Raw genomic sequence first — 23,329 nt, 5'->3', positions numbered from 1 at the left:
CAAGAAACGTCTGATGCGCCGGGTGGAGACTCAAGAAAAAGAATCGGCAGCGAAACCTACTAACTCTGTTCTGATAACGTTTGCTCCCAACACCGAGCGCCCCAAAAAAATTGACCTCGGTTTTACCAAGCATGCAGTCAAAGAATTCGTTGAACGTCCTCCCCGATGCTTTAGGTGTCAACGCTTTGGGCATGTAGCCAAAGTTTGCATCAAAGATCAACGTTGCAAACGTTGCGGTGGCGCCCACGATTACAAAGCCTGCAAGGCAGATTTTGCTTGCGCTAATTGTGGTGGTGACCATCTAGCGAGTTTCGGTGGCTGCCCCTTCCGTGTAAGCGCCTTACACCACCGAGTGTCCTTCATTAGTGGTCCCAAACCACAACCTACTGAGAAGCGGATACCAGGAAGTGACGAGTTCCCGACGTTAGATTCGGAAGTTGAGTTCCCTGCGTTAGAGTCGGAAGTGCGTAGGGTGGTAACAAGCAACGTCAGTGAGCGACCTGAGCCTAACAAGACGGCAAAGTCCTCTGTGGGTGAGCCGCTTGTTCGATCTGCTGCAGCAAAAAGTGTCCATGTTTCTCAGCGACCAGATCACAGCCAGACTCGACAACATGGAGGACATTCCCTCGCCTCAAAAGAGATGAAGAAACCAGTTGCAGTAGCCAAGAGTGGGTCCCAGTCCGCAACTTTTGTTGAAGTTGTGAGGCAGTGCGTACAGCAAAATAAGGAGCTCGAAAATCAGGACCTGTCCGACCTTCTGCGAGTTTTGTTTGAAGTCCTGCGTTCATATGTTCAAGCGATGCGGACTGGCACCCTGAAGAACTTTCTACAGCTCGTTCTTTCCTTTGAGTCCATGATTACCACCTTCGCAGCGACCTTTACCTTATAATATGGCCAGTCTACAACCTCGTGCAACTAAAAATCACCGAAAAGTGCCGTTTATTATGCAATGGAACTGCGCAGGGATTATAAGTCGATTAGCAGAACTTAAATTATTTCTGAAAGATACGTGTGTTCCAGTATTGGCCCTCTCGTAGGCTGGCCTACCAAGCGGGAGATCTTTGACTGGATATGTCGCCCATAAGAATTGCAGCATAAAGTCATTTCCCGCGGGTAGTGTCGCCCTTTACATACGAAGAGAAATTCCTCATGTGGCTTTGAACGTCACCGATCTTTGCACCGATAGTATTGAGGTAGCGGCTGTGAGGACACGGCTTGGCTTCCGAACTTTCTCTGTTGCATCCGTATACGTGTCTCCGCGGAAGATGGTAGCAATGGATTTGTTTCTCCAGCAGCTTTGTAACCATTCCCCAGCGCGCCGAATTATCTGCGGGGACTTCAACGCCCATCACTCTGTCTGGGGTGACAGGAACACAGATTCCCGCGGACGCAAACTGGAAGAAGTTATCGACAGTTTGGACCTGTGCGTGGCCAATGACGGAAGTCCCACTTTATTCCGGCCTCCACCCTCAGCCGTTACACCCAACATTCTTCTTTCCATAGCTCGTTGCGTCGTCCTAAATTTAGGTAAAAGCATTTTCGTAAGCCTCCAGGGTTCTGCCCCGTACGTGAGTACTGATAAGACACAGCTGTTTTACACATTTCTCTTGAGGGATAATGGCAACCTGCTGTTCATGATCAGAGAACGCCTGCCAAAGGAACCCAAGCCCATTCTTATTCTTCTGATTATTTGTCTCATGATCCGGATCCACGGTCACTATCTGCCGTAAATAGATATATTCCCTTACCGCTTCTAGTGCTTCGTTACCTATCGTAAACTGCTGTTCTCTACCGAGACTGTTAAACATTACTTTAGTTTTCCGCAGATTAATTTTAGACCCACCGTTCTGCTTTGCCTCTCCAGGTCAGTGAGCATGCATTGCAATTGGTCCCCTGAGTTACTAAGCAAGGCAATATCATCAGCGAATCGCAAGTTAGTAAGGTATTCTTCATTAACTGTTATCCCCAATTCTTCTCAATCCAGGTCTCTGAATACCTCCTGCAAACACGCTGTCAATAACATTGGAGAGATCGTATCTTCCTGCCTGACGCCTTTCGTTATTGGGATTTTGTTGCTTTTGTTATGGAAGACTACGGTGGCTGTGGAGTTGCTATAGATATCTTTCAGTATTTTTACATACGGCGCGTCTACACCCTGATTCCGTAATGCCTCCATGACTGCTGAGGTTTCGACTGAATCAAACGCTTTTCCGTAATCAATAAAAGCTATATATAAGGGTTGGTTATATTCCGCACATTTCTCTATCACCCGATTGATAGTGTGAATATGGTCTATTGCTGAGTAGCCTTTACAAAATCGCGCCTGGTTCGTTGGTTGACACAAGTCTAAGATGTTCCTGATTCTATTTGCGATTACCTTAGTAAATACTTTGTAGGCAACGGACAGTAAGCTGATCGGTCTATAATTTTTCAAGTCTTTGGCATCCTCTTTCTTATGGATTAGGATTATGTCAGCGTTCTTCCAAGATTCCGGTACGTTCGAGGTCATGAGGCATTGTGTATATAGGGTGGCCAGTCTTTCTAGGACAATGTTCCCACCATCCTTCAAGAAATCTGCTGTTACCTGATCATCCCCAGCTGCCTTCCCCCTTTGCATAGCTCCCAAGGCGTTCTTTACTTCTTCCGGCGTTACTTGTGGGATTTCGAGTTCCTCTAGGCTATTATCTCTACCATTATCGTCGTGGGTGCTACTGGTACTGTATAAATCTCTACAGAACTCCTCAGCCACTTGAACTATCTCATCCATATGAGTAACGATATTGCCGGCTTTGTTTCTTAACGCATACATCTGATTCTTGCCTATTCCTAGTTTCTTCTTCACTGCTTTTAGGCTTCCTCCGTTCCTGAGAGCATATTCAATACTATCCATATTATATTTCCTTATGTCATCTGTCTTACGCTTGTTGATTAACTTCGAAAGTTCTGCCAGTTCTATTCTAGCTGTAGGGTTAGAGGCTTTCATACATTGGCGTTTCTTGATCAGATCTTTCGTCTCCTGCGATAACTTACTGGTCTCCTGTCTAACGGAGTTACCACAGAATTCCATTGTGCACTCTTTAATGATGCCCATAATATTGTCGTTCATTGCTTCAACACGAAGGCCCTCTTCCTAAATTAAAGCCGAATACCTGTTGTTCAAACTCATGGAAGCGGACAAGATGAGAAAGAAGAACACGGCGAGCTCCAAAGGCGCGCGCGCTACAAAAAGCAATAAAGAAAAAGAAGAATCTTGATTTCGTTCGCATCGAACGCAGCTGTCTCGTATCGTTTCTGCAACATGGTGGTGTGACCAGGATAGCGGCTACTGCTCTTCCGACTGGCCACGGACTACCAGAACGACGGACTGGCCACAGAAGACGGACGAAGAGGGGGCCCGCAGGCGAACCAATGGCAGCGAGGCGAGACATCGACAGCAAGGAGCGGCACAGACACAGAGGGCGACCAAGATTCCGATGACGTTTCGCCGCTAGAATCTGTAAGCGACCAGCAGTTTCCTCAATTAGTCAAGATGAACAGAGAAGTGATTATGAAAAAGCGAAAAACGCTGAGGACGCAAATAACTAACTTAGTGAGCGATGCAAAAAGAAACTGGAGGAAAATCAGGATCCTACAGCGATGTCGCTGATAGCCAGCAAGATCAAAGGTATTGCAGACTCGCTAAAGAAAGCAGACGAGCAGATGGAGCAGTTCATAACACCCGAAACAGCCGACTCGGAGTTCGCGAAGACCACTGAGTACGAGTTAAAGATAATAAGTGCTCTGCACAGCATCAACGCGTACCTTTCTCGACAAGAATTGCGGGAAACAGCGAGGGAGCTATCCAACTTTAATGGCGATGCTAGACAATCGCAGCAAGCGACAACCGTGAAGCTGCCAAGGCTAGAAATAATGAAGTTTGACGGCGATAAAATGGAATGGCAGAGATTTTGGAGGCAATTTGAAACAACTGTACATGAAAGAACCGACTTAAACGAAAATCAGAAATTTACGTACCTTCTGTCCTCACTAACCGGAAAAGCGACAGCTGCCGTGGAGGGACTACAGTTTTCCGACAGTAACTATGGTAATGCCATTGATGTACTCAAGCAGAAGTACGGAAAAGATGACGTGCTGGTAGAAATGCATATGAAGGAATTAACTAACTTGAATACAGTGGCAAGCTGCAATGCCCATGACGGTTTAAGAAAGCTGTCACAAAAGGTGCAGGTGCACATACATGGATTAGAATCCTTAGGATTGAAAAGCGAGTCCTATGCATCGATGTTGCTTCCGATCCTGAAAAGAGCTTTGCCAGTGGAACTGTACATTGGATTCCAGTTCAAACAAAGAGAAGTGACCGCAAGATGAGAATGTGGCTTTACGTCAAGAAGATATCCTTAGGCGCTTGATGAAATACATAGAAGATCAGGTAGAGTGCAGAGAGGAATTGTCAACAGAAAGGAAAGAAAGCTACGGAAACAGGACGGAGAGTAAGCAGCAGACAAGAACTGTTAATTTTCATAGTACAGCTGCAAAGTTTTGCATATTTTACGAGAATACTACTCATTATACTGATGATTGTAGGAGAACGATGCCTTATGAAGATAAAGTGAAGCTCAAAGAGGCAAACAGATGTTTCCGCTGTACCAGGCTTCGCCATACTGCTAAAATATGTAAGGAAAACATTAGGTGCAAGATATGTCGAAAATGACATGCGACGTCTATGCGCCGAAGCAAAGATATGACTGCACAGTGTGCAGCATCTACTCCGGGTGAAATTGAAAATCAGGAAGAGAACACATCTACTTGCCAGTTTATGAACCTCACATCAAGTGTTTTTCCGCAGACTGCAGTTGAATTAGCAGAAGGTAGAAGACAGTCATGTTGTTGTCGTGTTCTGCTGGACGTCAAGGCAAGCCTCGAGGAGCAGCATTCTCGGGAGAAAAGGGCACTCCTATCTGAGCACGTGGTACGTACCAAGGAGCTGCTGAGCAAGCATCGGGAAGAAATGGCGCAGCTGGAAAAAAACTGCGGAGGCAAGGCTAGCTGACGAGCGGAGACGCATGACGGAAGAGCTGGAAGTCCTTCGTTGCAGCCTCTGGGAAAAGAAACAGGCTCTTAGCCGTTGTGCCAACGAACAGCAGGGGAAGGCTTCTGCCGAAATGGCAGAGATTATCAACAAACACGGTGAAGTGGTCCAAAAACTGTCCTCTGCCCTCGAGGTAGAGCAAAAAAGACAGAGTCACTCCGCAGTGCACTTGATTCCCTCATGAAAGAAAGGGACGAAATCGTAGAGCTTGCAGAGAGAATCAAAAGGGCCAGCTTGGACTCGACGGTTGAGCAAAGCACTGCAGTTAGACTACTTGCAGAAGAGAATGCGACGTTGCGACGAGAGGCGGAAGCGTCACGCGCCAAATATGTGTATATGCTCTCTGAAGAGAAGTCTAGGCTGGAAGATGAAGTGGAGACTGTTCGCGCCGAGTACGAGTCTACACTGCAGAATCTTGAGGAAGAGCTGCGAGGGACCAAGGTCGACCACAGGAGATATCTAGAGGAACTGCTTGCAAACCAGGAGCAGTACCAGGAAGAAGGGAAGTTGAAAGACGAAGAGCTACTTCTACTGAAGCACGAAGTGGAGCAGTACGCTGACACGCTTATTTCGCAAAGGCTGAAGTATGACCAGAAGCTGGAAAACATCAAGCGAAGTCTGGAGGCCAATCATGCTGCCGAGATCGAGACACTCAAGTCAGAGCACGGGGAAAACATTGAGGTGCTGAGAAAGAGTCTGCAACGAGATCTGCTGGTACACAATATTCATCAACTCACACTGCATGGAGGAACAAGCGTCACATTATCTAAGTACTGGATTCTACAAGGAAGACAGCTACTGATGAAGATAATTCAGGGATGTCGAAAGTGCCAACAATTTGACGCCAGACCGCTGCACCAAGAAACAGCCCCACTTCCTGCTGACAGAGTCAACGAGCAACAACCATTTAAAGTAATCGGTGTGGATTTAGCTGGTCCGTTACTTGTAGAAGACACGATAAAAAGCACTACAACACAGTATGTTGCAATATTTGTATGTGCTACTACACGAGCTGTGCATCTAGAAGTTGGGGACAACACGACAAGAGAAGCATTCTTACATGCTTTCCGAAGATTTACAGCGAGATGAGGGCTATGTTGCACCCTTTACAGTGACAACGCAAGGACGTTCAAGAAGGCAACAAATGGCAGTGAACCAAGGAGATATCGTTTTGATCGGCGCACGCACTCCTAGATCCTTCTGGAACCTGGCTAAGGTCATTGAAGCATATTCTGGAGTCGATGTGAAGCCGCGCTCCTGTCTCTTAAAAACTAAAGGAAGACTCGTTCGGAGACCTGAACAACATCTTTACGCACTTGAAGGCTGTTTCCAATGATGAGAAGCCAACTTTTCGCGGCCGGAAGCTGTTGAAACTCATGGAAGCGAACAAGACGAGAAAGAAGAAGACGGCGAGCTCCAAAGGCGCGCGCGCTACAAGAAGCAATAAAGAAAAAGAAGAATCTTGATTTCGTTCGCATCGAACGCAGCTGTCTCGTCTCGTTTCTGCAACACCTGTTCTGTAGCTTGATCCGGAATTTCTCTAGTTTCCCTCTTACCGCTAACTCATTGATTGGCTTCTTATGTACCAGTTTCTTCCATTCCCTCCTCAAGTCTAGGCTAATTCGAGTTCTTGCCATCCTATGGTCACTGCAGCGCACCTTGCCGAGCACGTCTACATCTTGTATGATGACCAGGGTTAGCTCAGAGTATGATGTCGATTTCATTTCTACTCTCACCATTTGGGCTCCTCCACGTCCACTTTCGGCTAACCCGCTTGCGGAAAAAAGTATTAATTATCCGCATATTATTCTGTTCTGCAAAATCTACCACTAACTCTCCCCTGCTATTGCTACAGCCTATGCCATATTCGCCCACTGGCTTGTCTCCAGCCTGCTTCTTGTCTACCCTGGCATTGAAGCCGCCCATCAGTATAGGGTATTTTGTTCTGACTTTACCCATCGCCGATTCCACGTCTTCATAGAAGCATTCGACTTCCTGGTCATCATGACTTGATGTAGGCGCGTAGGCCTGTACGACCTTCAATTTGTACCTCTGATTAAGTTGCAACACAAGACCCGCCACCCTCTCGTTAATGGTACAGAATTCCTGTACGTTACCAGCTATATCGTCATTAATCAGGAATCCCATTCCTAGTTCTCGTCTCTCCGCTAAGCTCCGGTAGCACAGGTCGTGCCCACTTTTTAGCACTGCATATGTTTTTTTTTTGTCCACGTAACTTCACTGAGCCCTATTATATCCCATTTACTGCCCTCTAATTCCTCCAATAGCACTGCTAGACTCGCCTCACTAGATAAAGTTCTAGTGTTAAACGTTGCCAGATTCAGATTCCAATGGCGGCCTGTTCGGTGCTAGGTATTCTTAGCACCCTCTGCTGCGTCACAGGTCTGACCGCCGCCGTGGTGAGTTGCTTCGCAGCAGCTGGGGACTTAGGGCCAGGGTTTGATGGCTGTATTCATATAGGAGGTTGTGGAAAATACTGCGCCAGGATGGCCAATCCTGCTCTGGTGAGGGAGTGAGTTACTGGTTCTGCTCACCGGGATCAGGCCGCACTCCAGGCCTGTTATGCAATTTTATCAATAACCGGATTTTCGTTTTTGTTATCCGGTAGAAAATTGCGCGGCACGGGATTCGAACCATAGTCATCTTGCACACGAGGCGGATACTCTACCTCTACACCACCGGTACAGCGCTCTCGGGCGTTAGCCCGTGGCTTTTACACTCGACCTCCCGAAGCGCGACGCCGATTTCTCGTAGGATCCATCTGCCCGCAGGTGTGCCGGACAGCCTGGTGATCTGTGCCTGTTTCTGTGCCTCCTCATCTCGCTCAGCGTGTTGTACATACCTAATGCGTCCAGTGCCTCCATGCTCATGTGCATGGGTAGACTCATGGCTATCTTGGCGCCCTTACGCAGGAGCGTTTCAAGCTTGTCTCTCTCCACTTTGGACAAAGTGTGCATGGCCGCTATGTACACGAAGTGATTGGTTACGAAGGCTTGGGCTAGTATAAGCAGGTTGTCCTCCTCTTTTGCCACCCACATGTTCACGTCATCTGCATAGATGGTCTCTTGGATATTTCTAGATTCGAGTCAGTTGCCTGGAGCCAGAAAAAATTCCCGTTAGAAAGTGGCAGAGCGGTTTAGAAAACTTTCAATCAACAGTTTCTGTCTGTCTGTCTACTAAGTATTAGCGTTTTTCAGCCTAGTACGGATGGCCGGGAAAAAAAAACAGCACTTGACATGCCCGCTTGCGCGTCGTGATTGCACTGCTCCAAAGTGTTCCTCGCACAAGCGAACATAGCATTTAGTCGGGTGTGCTGCCGCTGCGTCTCAATTCGCTGTCATGAACCACCAGGAGGGAAGAACATCACTGGCGTGAATCGCACAGCCAACGCCTTCGTCACTACCCTGTCACGTTTTAAGCCGCCGCACGCCCAGCTAGATACTGTGTTCGTTTGTACACGGACAGTTCGGGAGCGCTGCAATCAAGGTGCGCAAGCGGCTATGTCACGTGTTTTTTTTTTTTTTATTTCACGGGCATCCGCAGCAAGCTGAAAAGCACTAATGCTTGAAAGATATAAAGTTGGAAATTGTCTAATCGGACGTTTTGCAAAACGCTCTACAACTTTCTAATCGGATTTTTTTTGCCTAACTTCGGTGCTTTAGAAGTTAGTTAATCAATCTTGACTAATTATCTAATTAAACAAAATACAAAAAACGCATGACAGAATAGATATTAATATCAGCAACATACATGTGGTTGCGCCATTTTGGAGTGCATCGTCATATTTTAAAACTTTGACTAAAGTTAGCTGAAGCACCCTGTGTATAACGTAGTACAGATGGTCTGGGTTGAAAGGAGAGGAAGACGAAGATTTAAAGCAGTGTTCGGGAAACCAGGTTTCTTTACGTCCGCAACCTCCTTGTCGCGTCACACAAGTCGGCAGGATAAAGATCTGGCAGAGCTTGTCAGCCTTACACCATAATGCAAGTATTCAATATTCAACAGCGCGCTGTGATTCCTAAGTGCAGAGATCCACCACCTACTCTGATCAGTGTCTTGACCACACTGTCACGTACTAGTGACGGTGAAGAAGGCAGCAAAACTGTGATTGACGGAACTAATGTTTAATTGGGTGAATCTGTGCCCTCAAAAGTCGGCTACACTTGAAACACAACGATAGCGGCGAACACAGTCGGCCATCGTCGAAAATATAATCTGCTAGTCAAGCCCGTCGGCTTTTACAGCTAAGTCATCGAAAGTTCCAGAGTAATCGCTGGTGCGCGCGTGTCTTCCAGAAGATTCTATGCAATTCGCGTAGCACATGCAATCAGATTACACAAGCTTCGGTGACAACATGTGACAGGTAGAAACATCGATAACATTAGGTAAACTTCCGATATATGCGACGCATCCCGCGCTGAGCGATAACATTTGTTAGACAATGAAAAGCGGTCATCCGAAAAAGATAAACAAGCACACGTCTCAATATCATGGAACGCCTCGGACATACCAAAGTAGACAGGATCAGCAAACGATGGCCTTGTGGAAGACTGGTTCTGAGTCTTCGAGCTTCACGCATCCGCTGCATCATGGTCGGAACGGGATATGGTCGCCAAGTTGAATGAATACGTAACCAGCGGAGGATTTCGCTTTTGCATCACGCACATCTTTGAAATTAACCAATCGTGCATGAAAATCAAAGCAAGCGGAAATGATGAGTCAAATTAATGTATACGTTACAGACACCTCCATTATGTAGCAGCTACAGATTTCAATTTGGTCACCATGGTCACACGCAGTCTCCACCTAACGATCATGATCAGAGGCAAACAAGGCCTAGTTTGAGGAGATCGTCGATGAGTCACCCATGTCGTAATTCTCCCGAGAAGATAACACGCGAAAGAATGCCTAGATGATGGTGACTACCACGGAGCCATCTTCATCATTTACGCTTTGAATACGCCTCAAGAAACATGTAACTGAACTGTGTGACGCAGTCACACCGTTCTGCACGCGTAATGATTCACCTGCCTTTGCGTCACGTGACAGTTTTACGGCTGTCATACAAACTGGCATCTCAAGCGCTACTATTTATTCTGATGAAACGAAGCCGACTCGCTATCTGGCAATAGGGCAGAAGGAAACCATGAACGGCATTCACTCGTTTCGCAAGGAAGCAACGGGTGAGCAATGTACAATGGGCAACCAAAGCCCTTAGCAAAACACATTCTTCAGCGTGCAACACTTAAACGAACAGCTCCCACTGCACAAGCGTCGTAAGCCCTACGCGTCACGCCCTATAAAATGAGAGTGACACCCATTCACCATGTTGTCGCAGCAGCCTCTCAAGGGTCTTCTGCGAATGCTGGCACAGCGATTTTGCCACGATACAAGCCTCCCAAAAGCGAGCAGTGTACAACTTGCGCACATATTAACAAGTCAATTTGCAAAACAAATTAAAGGCCAAATGTGGTCGAAAAACTAGCTAGGTAACTCCAGCCACAACTTCAGAAAGGTCAATATCAACTCTATCAACAACTTCTGCGACCGTGACGACGATTTTGCAAGGTGGCTGCTTAGGCTAGTTGTAAATTCATACTGACAGTCAACAGTGCGAAAAACACGCGGACGAAAAGCAACCAGGCGAGACAGTACATGTCGCGTGTGCTTGCCTTTCTTCCCGATGTTTTTTCTTCGTATTATTGACGGCCAGGACGAATTCGACACAGACGACGACAAAGAGGGTCGCCAGAAACACCAATGCATGAACATAAATAGAAATACGCCAACGCAGAAGTCAACGAAAAAGAAGGCAGACCCAAGTTCATCGTGTCCCAAAAGAAGACAGTCTTGACACAACTAGTCAAGACCGCGCCTATGCGGGGACAACTGCGACGACACCACATGCGACAGTGCAACAGAATGGTACCATTTTCAGGCCTCTAAAACCTCTACGAAGGCGCAGTCATTACAGGAAACGCGCATCTACAAACATCAGATAAGAGACGATTCCTTCGCCAACCGTACATCGCACGTGAGCACAGTATCCAAAGAAAACCTGCAGCGTACATCCTTCCGTCCGCACTAAGTTAAACAACTGCTACTTCGAGGTGCTTCACTCAGGTGTGCCAAGAAATAAACGTGCACTGTCGTCATCATGAGTAGCGGTGCATGTCGTCCAGAGCCCAACGTGCAGTCTTGTCAACTTTTGATGGGCTGGGCATCACCGGACTGCGTGTCCTAAGTTAATTACAGAACCATTTTGGAGCATTCGACTGGCTGTGCATTTTCTACTTCTTTATTTTATGAGCCTTTGCTTCAAGCAGTCCACAATGTTGTTTGTTGCACGCACGCTCTAGGGGGGATACGTGAGGTAGTACAGACGGCAATTTGTTTAAAAGGAGAGGAAGATTAAATGCAGTGTTCGGGCAACCATGCTTGCCTACGCCCGCAACCGCATGCTCGCTTCACGCATATCAAGAGCCTAAAAAATAATTTAAGATTACGCTTTGTGCAGGTGATTGTCTACTCTATAAAACCAATAATTTAATTCATGACCACTGCCCCCTTGTGCAATTCTTCATTTATTTTTGAGGTCGGTGCAAAATATGGCAAATAAAGATCAACTACAGTAAAAAAGTCGTGATGGTATTTAAAAACGACAGATATCATATTGTTTTGTTATAATTTGAATGGCGTTGGAATATAAGATTATTCGGATGGAAATACAAGGGTGGTATTCCGACAGAAATCTTTCGTAGTCTAACCACACCAAATACGTAAACGGAAAAGCCCTGAATAGCTGGTTATTAGCGCCACACTGACGTGTGACACTAAACTGATTATATATAAAGTGATGATTCTCGCCTTACTTCAATACGAGACATTATTTGGTAGCCCTACAAACATTGCAAAATAAGCTCATTCAAAGGCGTTCAAATAAATTACAGTTGCTGCAATTGCCAAATTACAGCCGTACCTTCTCAGCAATACATGCTCTGCAATAATTGAACATGAAACCCCTGAGTTTGCGCTGTAATATGAAAGCTCAGAAATGTTTATGTGCAATTAATAACTCTGCCTTTGGACTTTGTGACTACAAACACATTCCACATATAAAAGAAACTTGTACCCGTAGCTACCACACTTTAAACAATATACAGTTCTTTGCGCATGCCAGCACAATCACAAATTTTTTTTTCTACGCATAAGATGGTTTTCGAATTTTCGCCCGGTAACAGTCGTTCCTCATCACTAAGGGAGTTTTCAGTTGCCACTGGCGAACACCTTCCTAACCTGTAAATTGCTTAATCTGTATTATGCTTTCTCTTCTGTATGCGTTTGCTTTTGAATGACAGTTCGTTTAATTATTTACTTTTAGTTGCTTGTCTTGTATTGGTATTATGTAACTTATACCATTCCTCCTATAGCACTAAATTAGAGCTGCAGTATATGCACATTACTAAAAATAAACAAGAAAATTATTGTTTTAATTGCTGGCAACCGTCTTCAAAGAATGAGACAGCGCATGAGCGTACGGAATCGCTGCCACTTTCTTTCTATTCTCTTCGCGCTTCCTTGTCCCGATCTCTTCTAGGTAGTGTTCCAGGCTTCTCAGAATTTCATCACAAGTCACGGATGTATCCGAATTTGCATGTGCGGCAGCTTTAAGCTTTTCCATTTGTGACGCAGCAGTGGCTTGTATTGTATCAGTGAAAGCGCTCTTTAAAAATGATCCGATTTCAGTAAAAGTTATTTCTCAGATCAGAAAATCAAGCAAGAACGAACGGCAAAGCCTGACGATGTTCCTTGCTGCGAAATTAGTTGGATAGTGTGAAGCTCAGGGTAAGAAATTGGAAACACTTACAGAATCCATAAATGACATAGTAGAAACATGGGGTAAGGAGGGGATGAAAAAGTGAAAAAAATGAAATTGATGAACCACATTACATGACACGAGTTTACAAACCATGAATATAAGCGCTAGTAACGCAAATCAAGGAAATAAACATTAATCACAAGCCTACACAAATACAATGTCATTCTGAAATACAACTTTCAGGAATATTTTAGCAACAATACGAGAGATATCAAACAGTAGTCTTGTAATATTAAAGAGTGTATAGGCACTGGATAATTTGTGTTGGCGTCGATACTTTCTTCTTGCTCTTGGGATTGACCTAATGTCAGTGGGAAGTGCAGATTGTGCTTTAAATTATTGCTGATCAGTGGCACCAAGGTTGGGCTTTGAAATGCGTTGCAGTGTCATGCAGTAACAGGGCAGAGCACAAGCCCAAATTAGCTATGCCAATCTTAACCGGTACATAATGGTGGGATATGAAGTGCAGAAATAGATTTATGGGAAATGGCGGTGCGTCAGATTCACTGAGATTGGAAAATACGGTTTCCAAACATGCACACTACAAAATTCGAGCCTCAAATCAAGCTACTCCAACATGTTGTGTTTTGCGAATTCCAGCGTGATTTCGGCCCCTGGGAAAGCTCCTTAAACGCTTTCAGCGTGTCGGTAATCTTACTTTTACCGTCTTCATTCTTCACAAGAACAACATTCTGCATATATAGAAACTGTCTGATTTCAAGAACGTCAGTTACAATCTCGCATTTTCCCTTTATAAGAACAGTTAACCAGTTAATTTAAGTACGTACAGACGGCTCTGTTCTCAGTAGCACCGGAAAAATAGCCCGTAGTGGTTAATTAGTGGCTATGATGTTGGGCTGCTAAGCACGAGGTCGCGGGACCGAATGCCGGCAACGGTGGCCGTATTTCGATGCATGTTACAAAACCCCAGGTGGTCCAAGTTTCCGGAGGCGCCCACTGCGGCGTGCCTGATATTCAGATCGTGGTTTTGGCACATAAAATGCGATATTTAAGTAGCAAAAAAAAAATCACAGTTTCGGCCGAAATGCGAATCATCGATAGCGATAGCAAATTAGTACAGATCTATACAAAGCATAACAGTTTTATCGGCCATGTAGAGTTGTGAACATTTACTTGCTAACTAAATAACAAGCCTGCTGCCACGTGCATACAAGCAAGAATGAACGCATATTAATTGATGACCTTGCTCACTCGCTGTGAAAAGGCTGGATGGAGAAACTCGGCAGCAATAGCGAGCGTACTGGTCTTCGTGCTGCGTCTCGATTCACCGCGAACTAAACAGCGAAGACAGAGTGCACATGAAGCTATGAATCCTCAGTGCACCTAGGTTCTGCACTCATCGCAGGTCGCTTTCAAGATAGGGCATGGTCCAGCGGCCACCGCAGAAGAACGCCCCCCCCCCCCCCGCCCCTCCCTTCACTTCCTCCGGTCTCTTGCACGCCATGGCAGACTGCGCGCTTCATACCCGCTTTTCACCCTATAGCCATTGGTGGTGGCTCTATTGAGCCACTACCGTAGCCTAATCCCGCCCGCTTTACCTCGCACATACAGCACAGGCACGCGGCGACGATGTTATCGGCCTTGGACTTTACACGGAACATCACAGCGGCACCGACGACGACGGCAGAATCCGTCTCGAGTGTACTTATAATTGCTATCGCAATGAAACATTTCTCAGCTCAGGCGCATCCGTCTACTTGATGGGCACTCCATAACACTGGCCTAACACATTGCCACTCGACAAAATATAGATTGAGTAAAAATTCACCTATGAACACCATACTCCCTAATGCGAAGTTTGAGCGCAGCTGTATACGTGTTTTAATTTACCAATATATTGGCTGGCGTGGACAATCTACCTGGCGCGGCACGTTGTTAACTGAGCGATGTGTGGTGCGACTGCTTGGCTAATCGAGACATCGCTAGCGGTGGCGCGTGGCTGACGCGTGGGCGCGATCCACAGCACCCACCGCACACAGACCTCCGCTCATGCAGCCGTTTGTTTCCATACAGACGAAGCGCACTACTCTGGCACCATCTTGTAGTCATGGTTGTCGCGAGGCCCACTTTAAGTGGCACTACGCTTTTCTTCTCACGCTTTCGGCAGACCCTTTTCATCCGCTTTGCGCCTCATGGTTACGCTGCAACCTCCTCCTTCATTATCCTCTCTGCACTCTCGTCTTTATGCCCTGCTGGGCTCTGTCTTCGCGTTAATCCTTCGCTGCGTTCGTTCACTCCGTTAAGAGGGACAACGCCAACGTTCGCCGCAGGAACGGGCGCCTAAGAGCTGCGGTATAAACTAGCAGAACGAGCCCTCCAGATATCTTTCAACATAAATTTAGTTCCTGGTCGGAAGCGACAGCTTGTCGCTCTGCTGACAAATGCATTCCTTACGCTATTTGTGAAGATGCCCTGAGGCGTTGAAATAATGGCGTGGATGTTAAAAGTCCTTTAGCTACTTGGGCTATTGTCCCTTAAAAATTCAATACGATTTCAAGATATCTTCGATAACTGCGACTCATAAATGAACATACCATTCAAGACTTTGTGCAGCTTCCCGGACACTACTTCTTACCACGGACACTTGTGTCATTACATATGTTGCGGACTTTTCATGGGATTCTACAATTTCTTATAATTTACTCCATTTTTAAAGCGGTATGTATAAAATTATAGAAGAAACGACTCGATCGGGCGATTCTTCAAGAAATTTGTTTTCTTTTTTCGCCGGCGGCGCAAGTTAAATATGTGCTTAGCCGTTCACAACGTAGTACACTTTACACAATATTGCTCTCTTCATATGCCACGTCGTATTCTTGTTAGTGAAAACTTAAACGTTTCGGCGAAAAAGCTTTTGATCGCCAATGCCTGCTGTAATTAAGAAATTTTGCTTACAAAGTTCGCCTCTACTTTATTACTACTCATTTACTTCGGGTGGCACGTACTTTCTGGATTTGGTGATTGAGAAATGACGTCTTTTGGGAACTTACACGACATTGTTAGCACAATAGTGTATCTTCTCATTAGAACAGCTATGATCTCCGGTAACATACTGCAGACTTTTTGTATTCGTTAACTATAACGCGGAGTTCTTACCTCCTTTAAGGTTCCTTTGGTTCTCAGGAAAGCGATCACTATGTAGCCGGGAACAAAACACATAGACGAAGCAGTCAGCAGCCAGCCGACGGAAATGGACCAGCCTGGAAACTTGTAGTCCTCCCACTCGAGGGGTTTGTAGCGAAGAACAGCAAATAGGAACATCGTCTACAATGAGCAAGAGGAATGGCTCAGTCAGGCTGTCAACTCATAATGAATTAGTGATGTACTCACAAAGAGGAACAACGGACTTATATAGCTCCAGCACATGCGCCAGTAGAGACCCGGAAGGTGGCCAAGCATTTCTTTGACGTGTTGAGAAAAGCGGTTAGCGCCTGAAAGAGAGTGCATGGAATACAAAAAGCTGTGTCACACAGTAGCTTTTTGTTGTTTTGCGTCGTCTCAATACATGTCGATAACCCGAACGAAAAGCAGGGAGCTTTCCATCGCACCTTTGAAGCCTCAGCTGTAGCGGATAAACGAGAAGAAAGGGGGTTGACCGAGGCGCCCGAGGTTGATTATTCATATCATAAGAAGCCATGGTGTCAATGTTTGTTGTCTTTTTATGATATGCCTGTAGCGTATGTAATTCATTCTTTGAATGCCCCATAAAAGTACCCGGCGCCGCCGTACTGACTGCCTGTCATATCGTGCGTCGAGTTAGTGGATTTTGAGTATTCAGTAAATTTATTAGAGTTGCAGTGGTGGACTGTTAGGAACATTTGGCTTGTAAAGCAGAACTCCTAAAGTCTAACAACGCCCAGCGACAAAAGCTTGCTCGGTTAAACGAATAATCTTTCGCCTAACTTCCGAGGTTTGGCCTTGCAGTTCCAGCTCACTTTTTCGCTGTCGCGCTTCATGATCCGCTTTTTGACCGACAAAGTGAGCGCACAGCAGTTTTCGGTAATAAGACGTTATATTGCGACGTCAAACATGTCCATAGAGAGTAAGCTTACATCGGGTGTCCTAGTTTACTTCTACCAAGATACGGGGGGGGGGGGCTTCAGCCCCCCCCCCCCCCCCGCCCTAAATTTTGTCATGCTGTCCATGCACCGCCGACCAAAGCAACCCCGGGCGCCGGAAATCATTCTGCATTTTGTCTGGCATGTATTTTTCACGCTCGAATCAACATTTCACCGCGAACATTGCGAACTCGGGCGTGATTTTCCGACAACGTCCATGCACCAGGAGTTACAAAACACAAGCAGCCCCATCGAGCACAAAATTTCAAGGGCGTTTTGATGGCGAACGGGCTCGCCGTAGCGTCTCGCGGAGGCCGTGGAATCTACGGAGCGCATGGACGTCAATTCCGCATATTTATGGGTATAAAGTTCTCGTAAACTTTTGATTTTAAACGTGGATTGGCATTTCCAAAGTTGTGCTTTCGATTTTCAATTGCGGAACTTTATTGATTTAGTGCTGTTATAAACATTTGACGCCTAAGGTGTATTGACTTTTTTAAGGTCATACATCGGAACATACAACAAGGCAAGCCAAATCAACACACTATCAGACAAGTTGGCAAAGCACGCAGCGAGGTCCGAGGAAACGAAGCGTTGAGGTGGTTCATTTGTGCCGGCATCTCACACAAAAGATATCAATTCTTTTTTCACCTACTCCAAAGCATTTATGTCAAGACACTAAAGACAGCAAATTTAGCTGCGTCTTTATTTATTTTTTCTGCTTTGACTTTTATTCACGAGGACACATTGAGCCTCTTCAATTTTTTCGTTCTCGCTGCCCTACATGCGGGCTGTCAGCGCCAGCCAGAGCGCATGCGTCTTTCTCATGTTGCCCCGACCACCGCGCGGCGCAGTTCGGTGAGCGTTCGGTTTTCTCTGCCCGAGTGGATTTTTGCTTAGCAGGGTTTTGTACGCTTTCTGGCTAGCAGAAGAGAAAACGGAACAATGATCATTCGCTTCCATCACTGGGCGGACTCAACGGAATGCACCGCGTTCGCTTGAGAGCAACATCTCCTGAAAGTCTTGTCTAGCCGGTGTAGGACACCGAGCAGTATCCGCAATATTCTCGGTGGACCAAACGTCTCATGTTTTCCTCGATATTCCTTCGGTAGCCACATTAGGGGCCCAAAGTAGGCATTCGATTGTGGAGATACTTCGCGTTTTTTTTTTTCGTTTCGGTGCCCCGCCCCACAGAAGGACAAGAAAAAAAAAGACATTGTTGCGGCGCAGCGAATTGTCGTATGGTGACAGTTCGATTTCGTTACTTCTATTGCGGAAAGGAAAGCAATGGGCCACGGGACGCTTCACTCGCCGGATACTATTATTATATTATTCAATTGTACGGTCTCTATGGGCGCATTCCGGCCGTCGCCGTCACCTTCACGTTCCGTATAAAGTCCAAAGGCGACAACATCGGGACCGCGCGCCGCATACTCTATGTGCGAGGGAAAGCGTAGGGGGTGGTGGCATGGGTGGGCCGACGATGGTGGCTCAGTCTTGTGCGCGCAAAGGAGAAAAGCGGGGAGGAAGCGCGCCACCTTCCATCGCGCGCGATACATCGGGGGGAGTGGATGGAATGGGGGCGGGATCCAGGATTCCGTGAATCTGTGATTGCGCAACCTGCTTATTTGCCTTATTTGATGCATTATATACCGCGACGTTTCTTATAAACGTCGATGTATTGGAGACTTATACGTATATTTAAATATCTTGTTGCGAGGTATTGTGTGTACGTGCAGCAAACTTTGTTTCCAGTGACATTTTCTTGCCCTTTATCAATCTGTATCTTCGCATTTGTATATTCCATCGTATCTTCGCATTTATAATTTACGAAGGCGAGTCAAATGAAAGTGTGTCTACCCACCCCACGCAAAAACGGTTCGGTTAAATATGTGCGAGGCATGCGCGTAGCACACAGGCACCTGTCATTTACAAAAGTGACAAGTAGGTATCAGGATGAATGTTCATTAGTGTTCTCATACACTGGGTTGAACATGATTGCGTGACGTAATGAACGCTCCAGAAGTTGAACAGCGTAGTGTCGTGAGTTTTCTGACAGCTGAAGGTGTTTCTCTCCAAAAAATTAGTCGTCGTATGGCTGCCGTGTACGTTGAACATTGCATTTCATTGGCCACTGTGAAACGTTGGAGCAAACTGTTGAAAGAAGGGCGTGAAAGTTGCAAAGACGATCCAAGACCGGGCCAAAGCCACCATGCAATCACCCCCAACAAGATTGCAAAGGTTGATAGCTGATGAGACAGGAACGGAGGATAAGCATCGATGAACCGGCCGACCGTATGAACATTAGTCAGGGTTACGTTCACGCCATAATTCATGAACATCTCGGTTATCGGCTCTTGTGCGCGCAATGGATGCCCAAGATTGTGAACCACCGCCAGAAGATGGAGAACTTCGGCGCTGCTTTTACACATCTGATCCGGTGTCACAATGAGGGTGACGCCTTCTTGTCTACAATTGTTATCTGGGACGAACCATGGTGCCACAAGTGCCACTACTACGAGCCTGAAACACGACGGCAAAGCTTACAGTGGAAACATTTGCATTGACCACCCCCAAGAAAGCAAAGGCCATCATTTTCGCTGGAAAATTTGACAAATCTTGAGATACTGTCAATTTTTCCGATATTGTGAAATGCGGGACCGGCTACGTGTCGCAATCAAGAACAAACGACGTGAAAATTTGACGAATGGGGTCATCTTGTTCCACGACAATGCCCCCCCCACGTCGCTGATGTGGTTAATATAAATCTGGCGAAGTTAAAGTGGGAGACGCTGCAATATCCGCCATACAGCTCAGATCTGTCGCCTTGCGACTTCCACATTTTGGGGCAACTGAAAAAAACAGCACGAGGCAACCAGATTCTTGTCGGACGGTGACGTGAAAGAGTCAGTTGCAGACTTTTTGAAGCAGCAACCCAAGGAATTTTATGAGACCAGAATCACGCGACTTCTTAGTTAATGGGACAAATGTCTAAATGCTCATGGAGACTACTTTTAAATAAAGTACCCCGTTTGTCATATATTTGCACTGGCTCACTTTCATTTGACTCGCCCTCGTATATTTTGCAGAAATCCTGCTTTTTATGCGTGCTTTCTGTTGCGACTATAATTTCGGCCCAATTACTCCTGATACAGGACCGGTGACAGCTGCTCCTGCCTGATACACTGGAGCAAATGACAGCGTCATTGAGATTTTTCACTGGCCGTTGCATGTGTGCAAGAATGTAAACAAGGTTCTTGAATGACAAAGCTTCATTAACATATTTGTCCTCAACTTGTTCATTTCATGACCTTTACATTCTTCATATCAGCGGTATGCAATGCTTTGCTGGTTTCGAACTGATATAGTTCTAAAGTTGGTGCAATATTTTGTTTACTTATTGAATAGACAAAAACATGGAAGCATTGATATTCGTTTGGGCACAATTTTCGGCACATTAGAGTATATTCTTCTATAAAAAAAAGCTAAATATTTTACTTATGACAGTGCGTAGCGTTCAAGAATTCATTAGCAGCATCTTTGGCAATGGCAGTGAAGTTATTATTGATGTATTTGATCCCTCGACAAATTGTTTAAGAGGAAGCTTTAGCTTGGGCCCAACTTCGACACGATCTATTCAGATACGCGTGAAACGCAGAAACGCTTTTCTGAGATAACCCCTGGATCGCTTTTAATAAAATTTCTTGCATTTGAGAGAGAAAGTTGAATTCTAGTGCCTGTTGGAAGCGGAATTTCGATTTAGGGCCTGAATTTTGTTTAAAATATTTTTTTTAAATTCGAAAGTTCGAAAAAAAGAAGAAATAGAAGCATGATGTTCACAAACTAATAGGTTTGTGGCGACACACTCCGCGCATATTTCTGCGCACCCTCCGTCTTCTTATCATCTGGCCCAGCATAACACAGCTGCACGCTGGACTGCATGGTCGATAAAACATAGCGCAACCGCCACGTCACCCGAGGTATGCGTCACCGGCGGTGGCTATAAAAACAGGCTGCCTGGCAGAGAAAGACCGCCTTCTACCATCCGCTACTGGGACGAACGTAGCGTTGGTATGCCCGTCCTCTGCCATCGTTAGTCGAATAAAGAAGCGTTACGTTTTTATGTTGGGATTCGTCCTTCGGCAGACACTACATCCCACATCTGGTGACGCGGACGTGATGTGCGCGAGTCTTTCTCAGCCAGGCAGCCTGCTTTTATAGCCACCGTCGGTGACGCATACCTCGGGTGACGTGGCGGTGGCGCTATGTTTTATCTACCATGCAGTCCAGCGTGCAGCTGTGTTATGCTGGGCCAGATGATAAGAAGACGGAGGGTGCGCAGAAATATGCGCGGAGTGTGTCGCCACAGGTTTGCACGAAGAACAGACATCGCCGTTATGTAAACGGCATCTGCTATAACAGGTAAAGCGAGCAAATTTTTGTACAAGGGTTCTGCAAAAGCCGTATTTCCATAGTAATAAAGTTTTTTTAGATTCATTTGTAACACGTCAATTTTGTCCGCTGTAGATGCACTATTAGGTGCACTTCACAGAATTGTGATATCATTTTTTATTGTTGAGCCAGAGTTTTAAACTTGATAGTTTCGCTTTCTGGAAATGTGCAATTCTGGCCAATTTTTAATAAAGAATTGACAACGTTACTAAAAAATTCGAAACCAACAAACTCTCACTACAATTTAAGTTTTTCTTTTAAATGCAACAAACCTCGTCAAATTTGATGCAGTGGTTCCCGAGAAAAAAATAATTCTCGTTCTACATGTATTTAGATAGGAGCAGCTCAGCTAAAGCTACCCCTTAAGGAGGAGGCCAACGTGAGCCCCCCCCCCCCCCCCCCCCTCAAACGAAATTTCTGGCTACGCCACTGCAAGAGTCCTAGAGAAACCGTACCGACTGCGTAGTAGCCGCTGTCGTGTGTACATACTTACAGCCAGAATTTTTTCGTCTCGAAGTAATAACCAATTAATTGCTTTTATTAGTAAGCATGTTTAATTATTGTTTGAATCGCAAACATATCAATTACAAAGCTTTAGGGCACCTCAAATAACCTCCGAGTCAAGCATTTGTTTTGTGTTCAGCTTTGCCTAGCTGGTTGGCCTTGAAAACCGCGCGAAACATGCAAAGTAGGAAATAGATACGTGATGGCACGCCGCTACTCGAGCGTTACCAAGCGTATAGCCACGGATACACGGCTTTACTGCGGCGGCAACTCGATACAGGGCTTCATTCTGTGTGATGGTCGCGGCATCATGAGAACACGCCGCTGACGCATTGATAAGCGCAGCGGAGCCGTAGGGGGGCGGCGGTGGGGGAGGGGTGGGTTTCAAAGCCGGGAAACCGTGACGGTCGCTTGGGGCTGTAAGTTAGTGCACTCGTCTTGTTCTGTAGAAAGGCGCTCCCGGAACGTACGTTCCTTTTGTTCCCCTTAGCAACAGAAACATACATTTCGCAGGCTATGTCTATCTAATGCGTTTTGGCGGATCTGTTCGGCCTGCATATGCTGTTGTCGATTGCGTAAATCATTTTTGCTTGACGGGTCAGTGCGTAGATAATAACGGGATATCTCAACGGTACCACGCCAATGACCTACTCTTCAGGAAGACAGTCGTGGCCTTCACCAATGACCAGAAGGCTAAAATGATCCTGGCCCTGGGCGCAGTGGGGCACGGATACAAGGGGGAAGCAATCAAGCTGTTCCGCATGTGACATTGTGGAGGACACCAAAGTCCGTCAACAATACTCAGAACGTCCGAAGTCCTTTGCGAAACTGGTATTCACAAGAAAGCGACACAGGACTGAGATGGTAATTGAAGACGCGGAAATGGCTGGTTTGGCATTCTGTGCTGCTAACCCTCACGGTAGTGTGCCCGACGCCAGTGCAGAGGCCTGAACCTCTAGATCATGTGTGGAGGATTAAAAAAAAAGGCCATATGAACTCGTGCCATGTCATCATCATCATCATCACCATCATCATTATCAGCGTGGTTACGCCCACTGCAGGGTAAAGGCCTCTCCCATACTTCTCCAACTACCCCGGTTATGTACTAATTGTGGCCATGGTGTCCCTGCACACTTCTTAATCTCATCCGCCCACCTAACTTTCTGCCGTCGCCTACTACGCTTCCCTTCCCTTGGAATCCAGTTCGTAACCCTTAATGACCATCGGTTATCTTCCCTCCTCATTACATGTCCTGCCCGTGCCAATTTCTTTTTCTTGATTTTAACTAAGAAGTCATTAACTCAC

The 23,329-nt window shown here is 46.0% G+C and overlaps 1 protein-coding gene across 1 annotated transcript in view; it reads right to left on the bottom strand.

Annotated features, from left to right (window-relative positions):
* SerT (Serotonin transporter) overlaps positions 1-23,329 on the bottom strand; it is an 860,179-nt gene that overhangs the window by 76,656 nt on the left and 760,194 nt on the right. The window contains exons 11-12 of the mRNA XM_050183099.3: positions 16,341-16,441; positions 16,107-16,274 (exon numbers count right to left, since the gene is read on the bottom strand). Coding sequence (XP_050039056.2) covers positions 16,107-16,274; positions 16,341-16,441 — 269 coding nt within the window. The remainder of the gene's footprint in view (positions 1-16,106; positions 16,275-16,340; positions 16,442-23,329) is intronic.

Source organism: Dermacentor andersoni, chromosome 3 (assembly GCF_023375885.2).
Source record: "Dermacentor andersoni chromosome 3, qqDerAnde1_hic_scaffold, whole genome shotgun sequence".
Taxonomy (NCBI): Eukaryota; Metazoa; Arthropoda; class Arachnida; order Ixodida; family Ixodidae; genus Dermacentor; species Dermacentor andersoni.
Note: the sequence above shows the minus strand (reverse complement) of the source record. Positions and strands in the feature narration are given on the sequence as shown.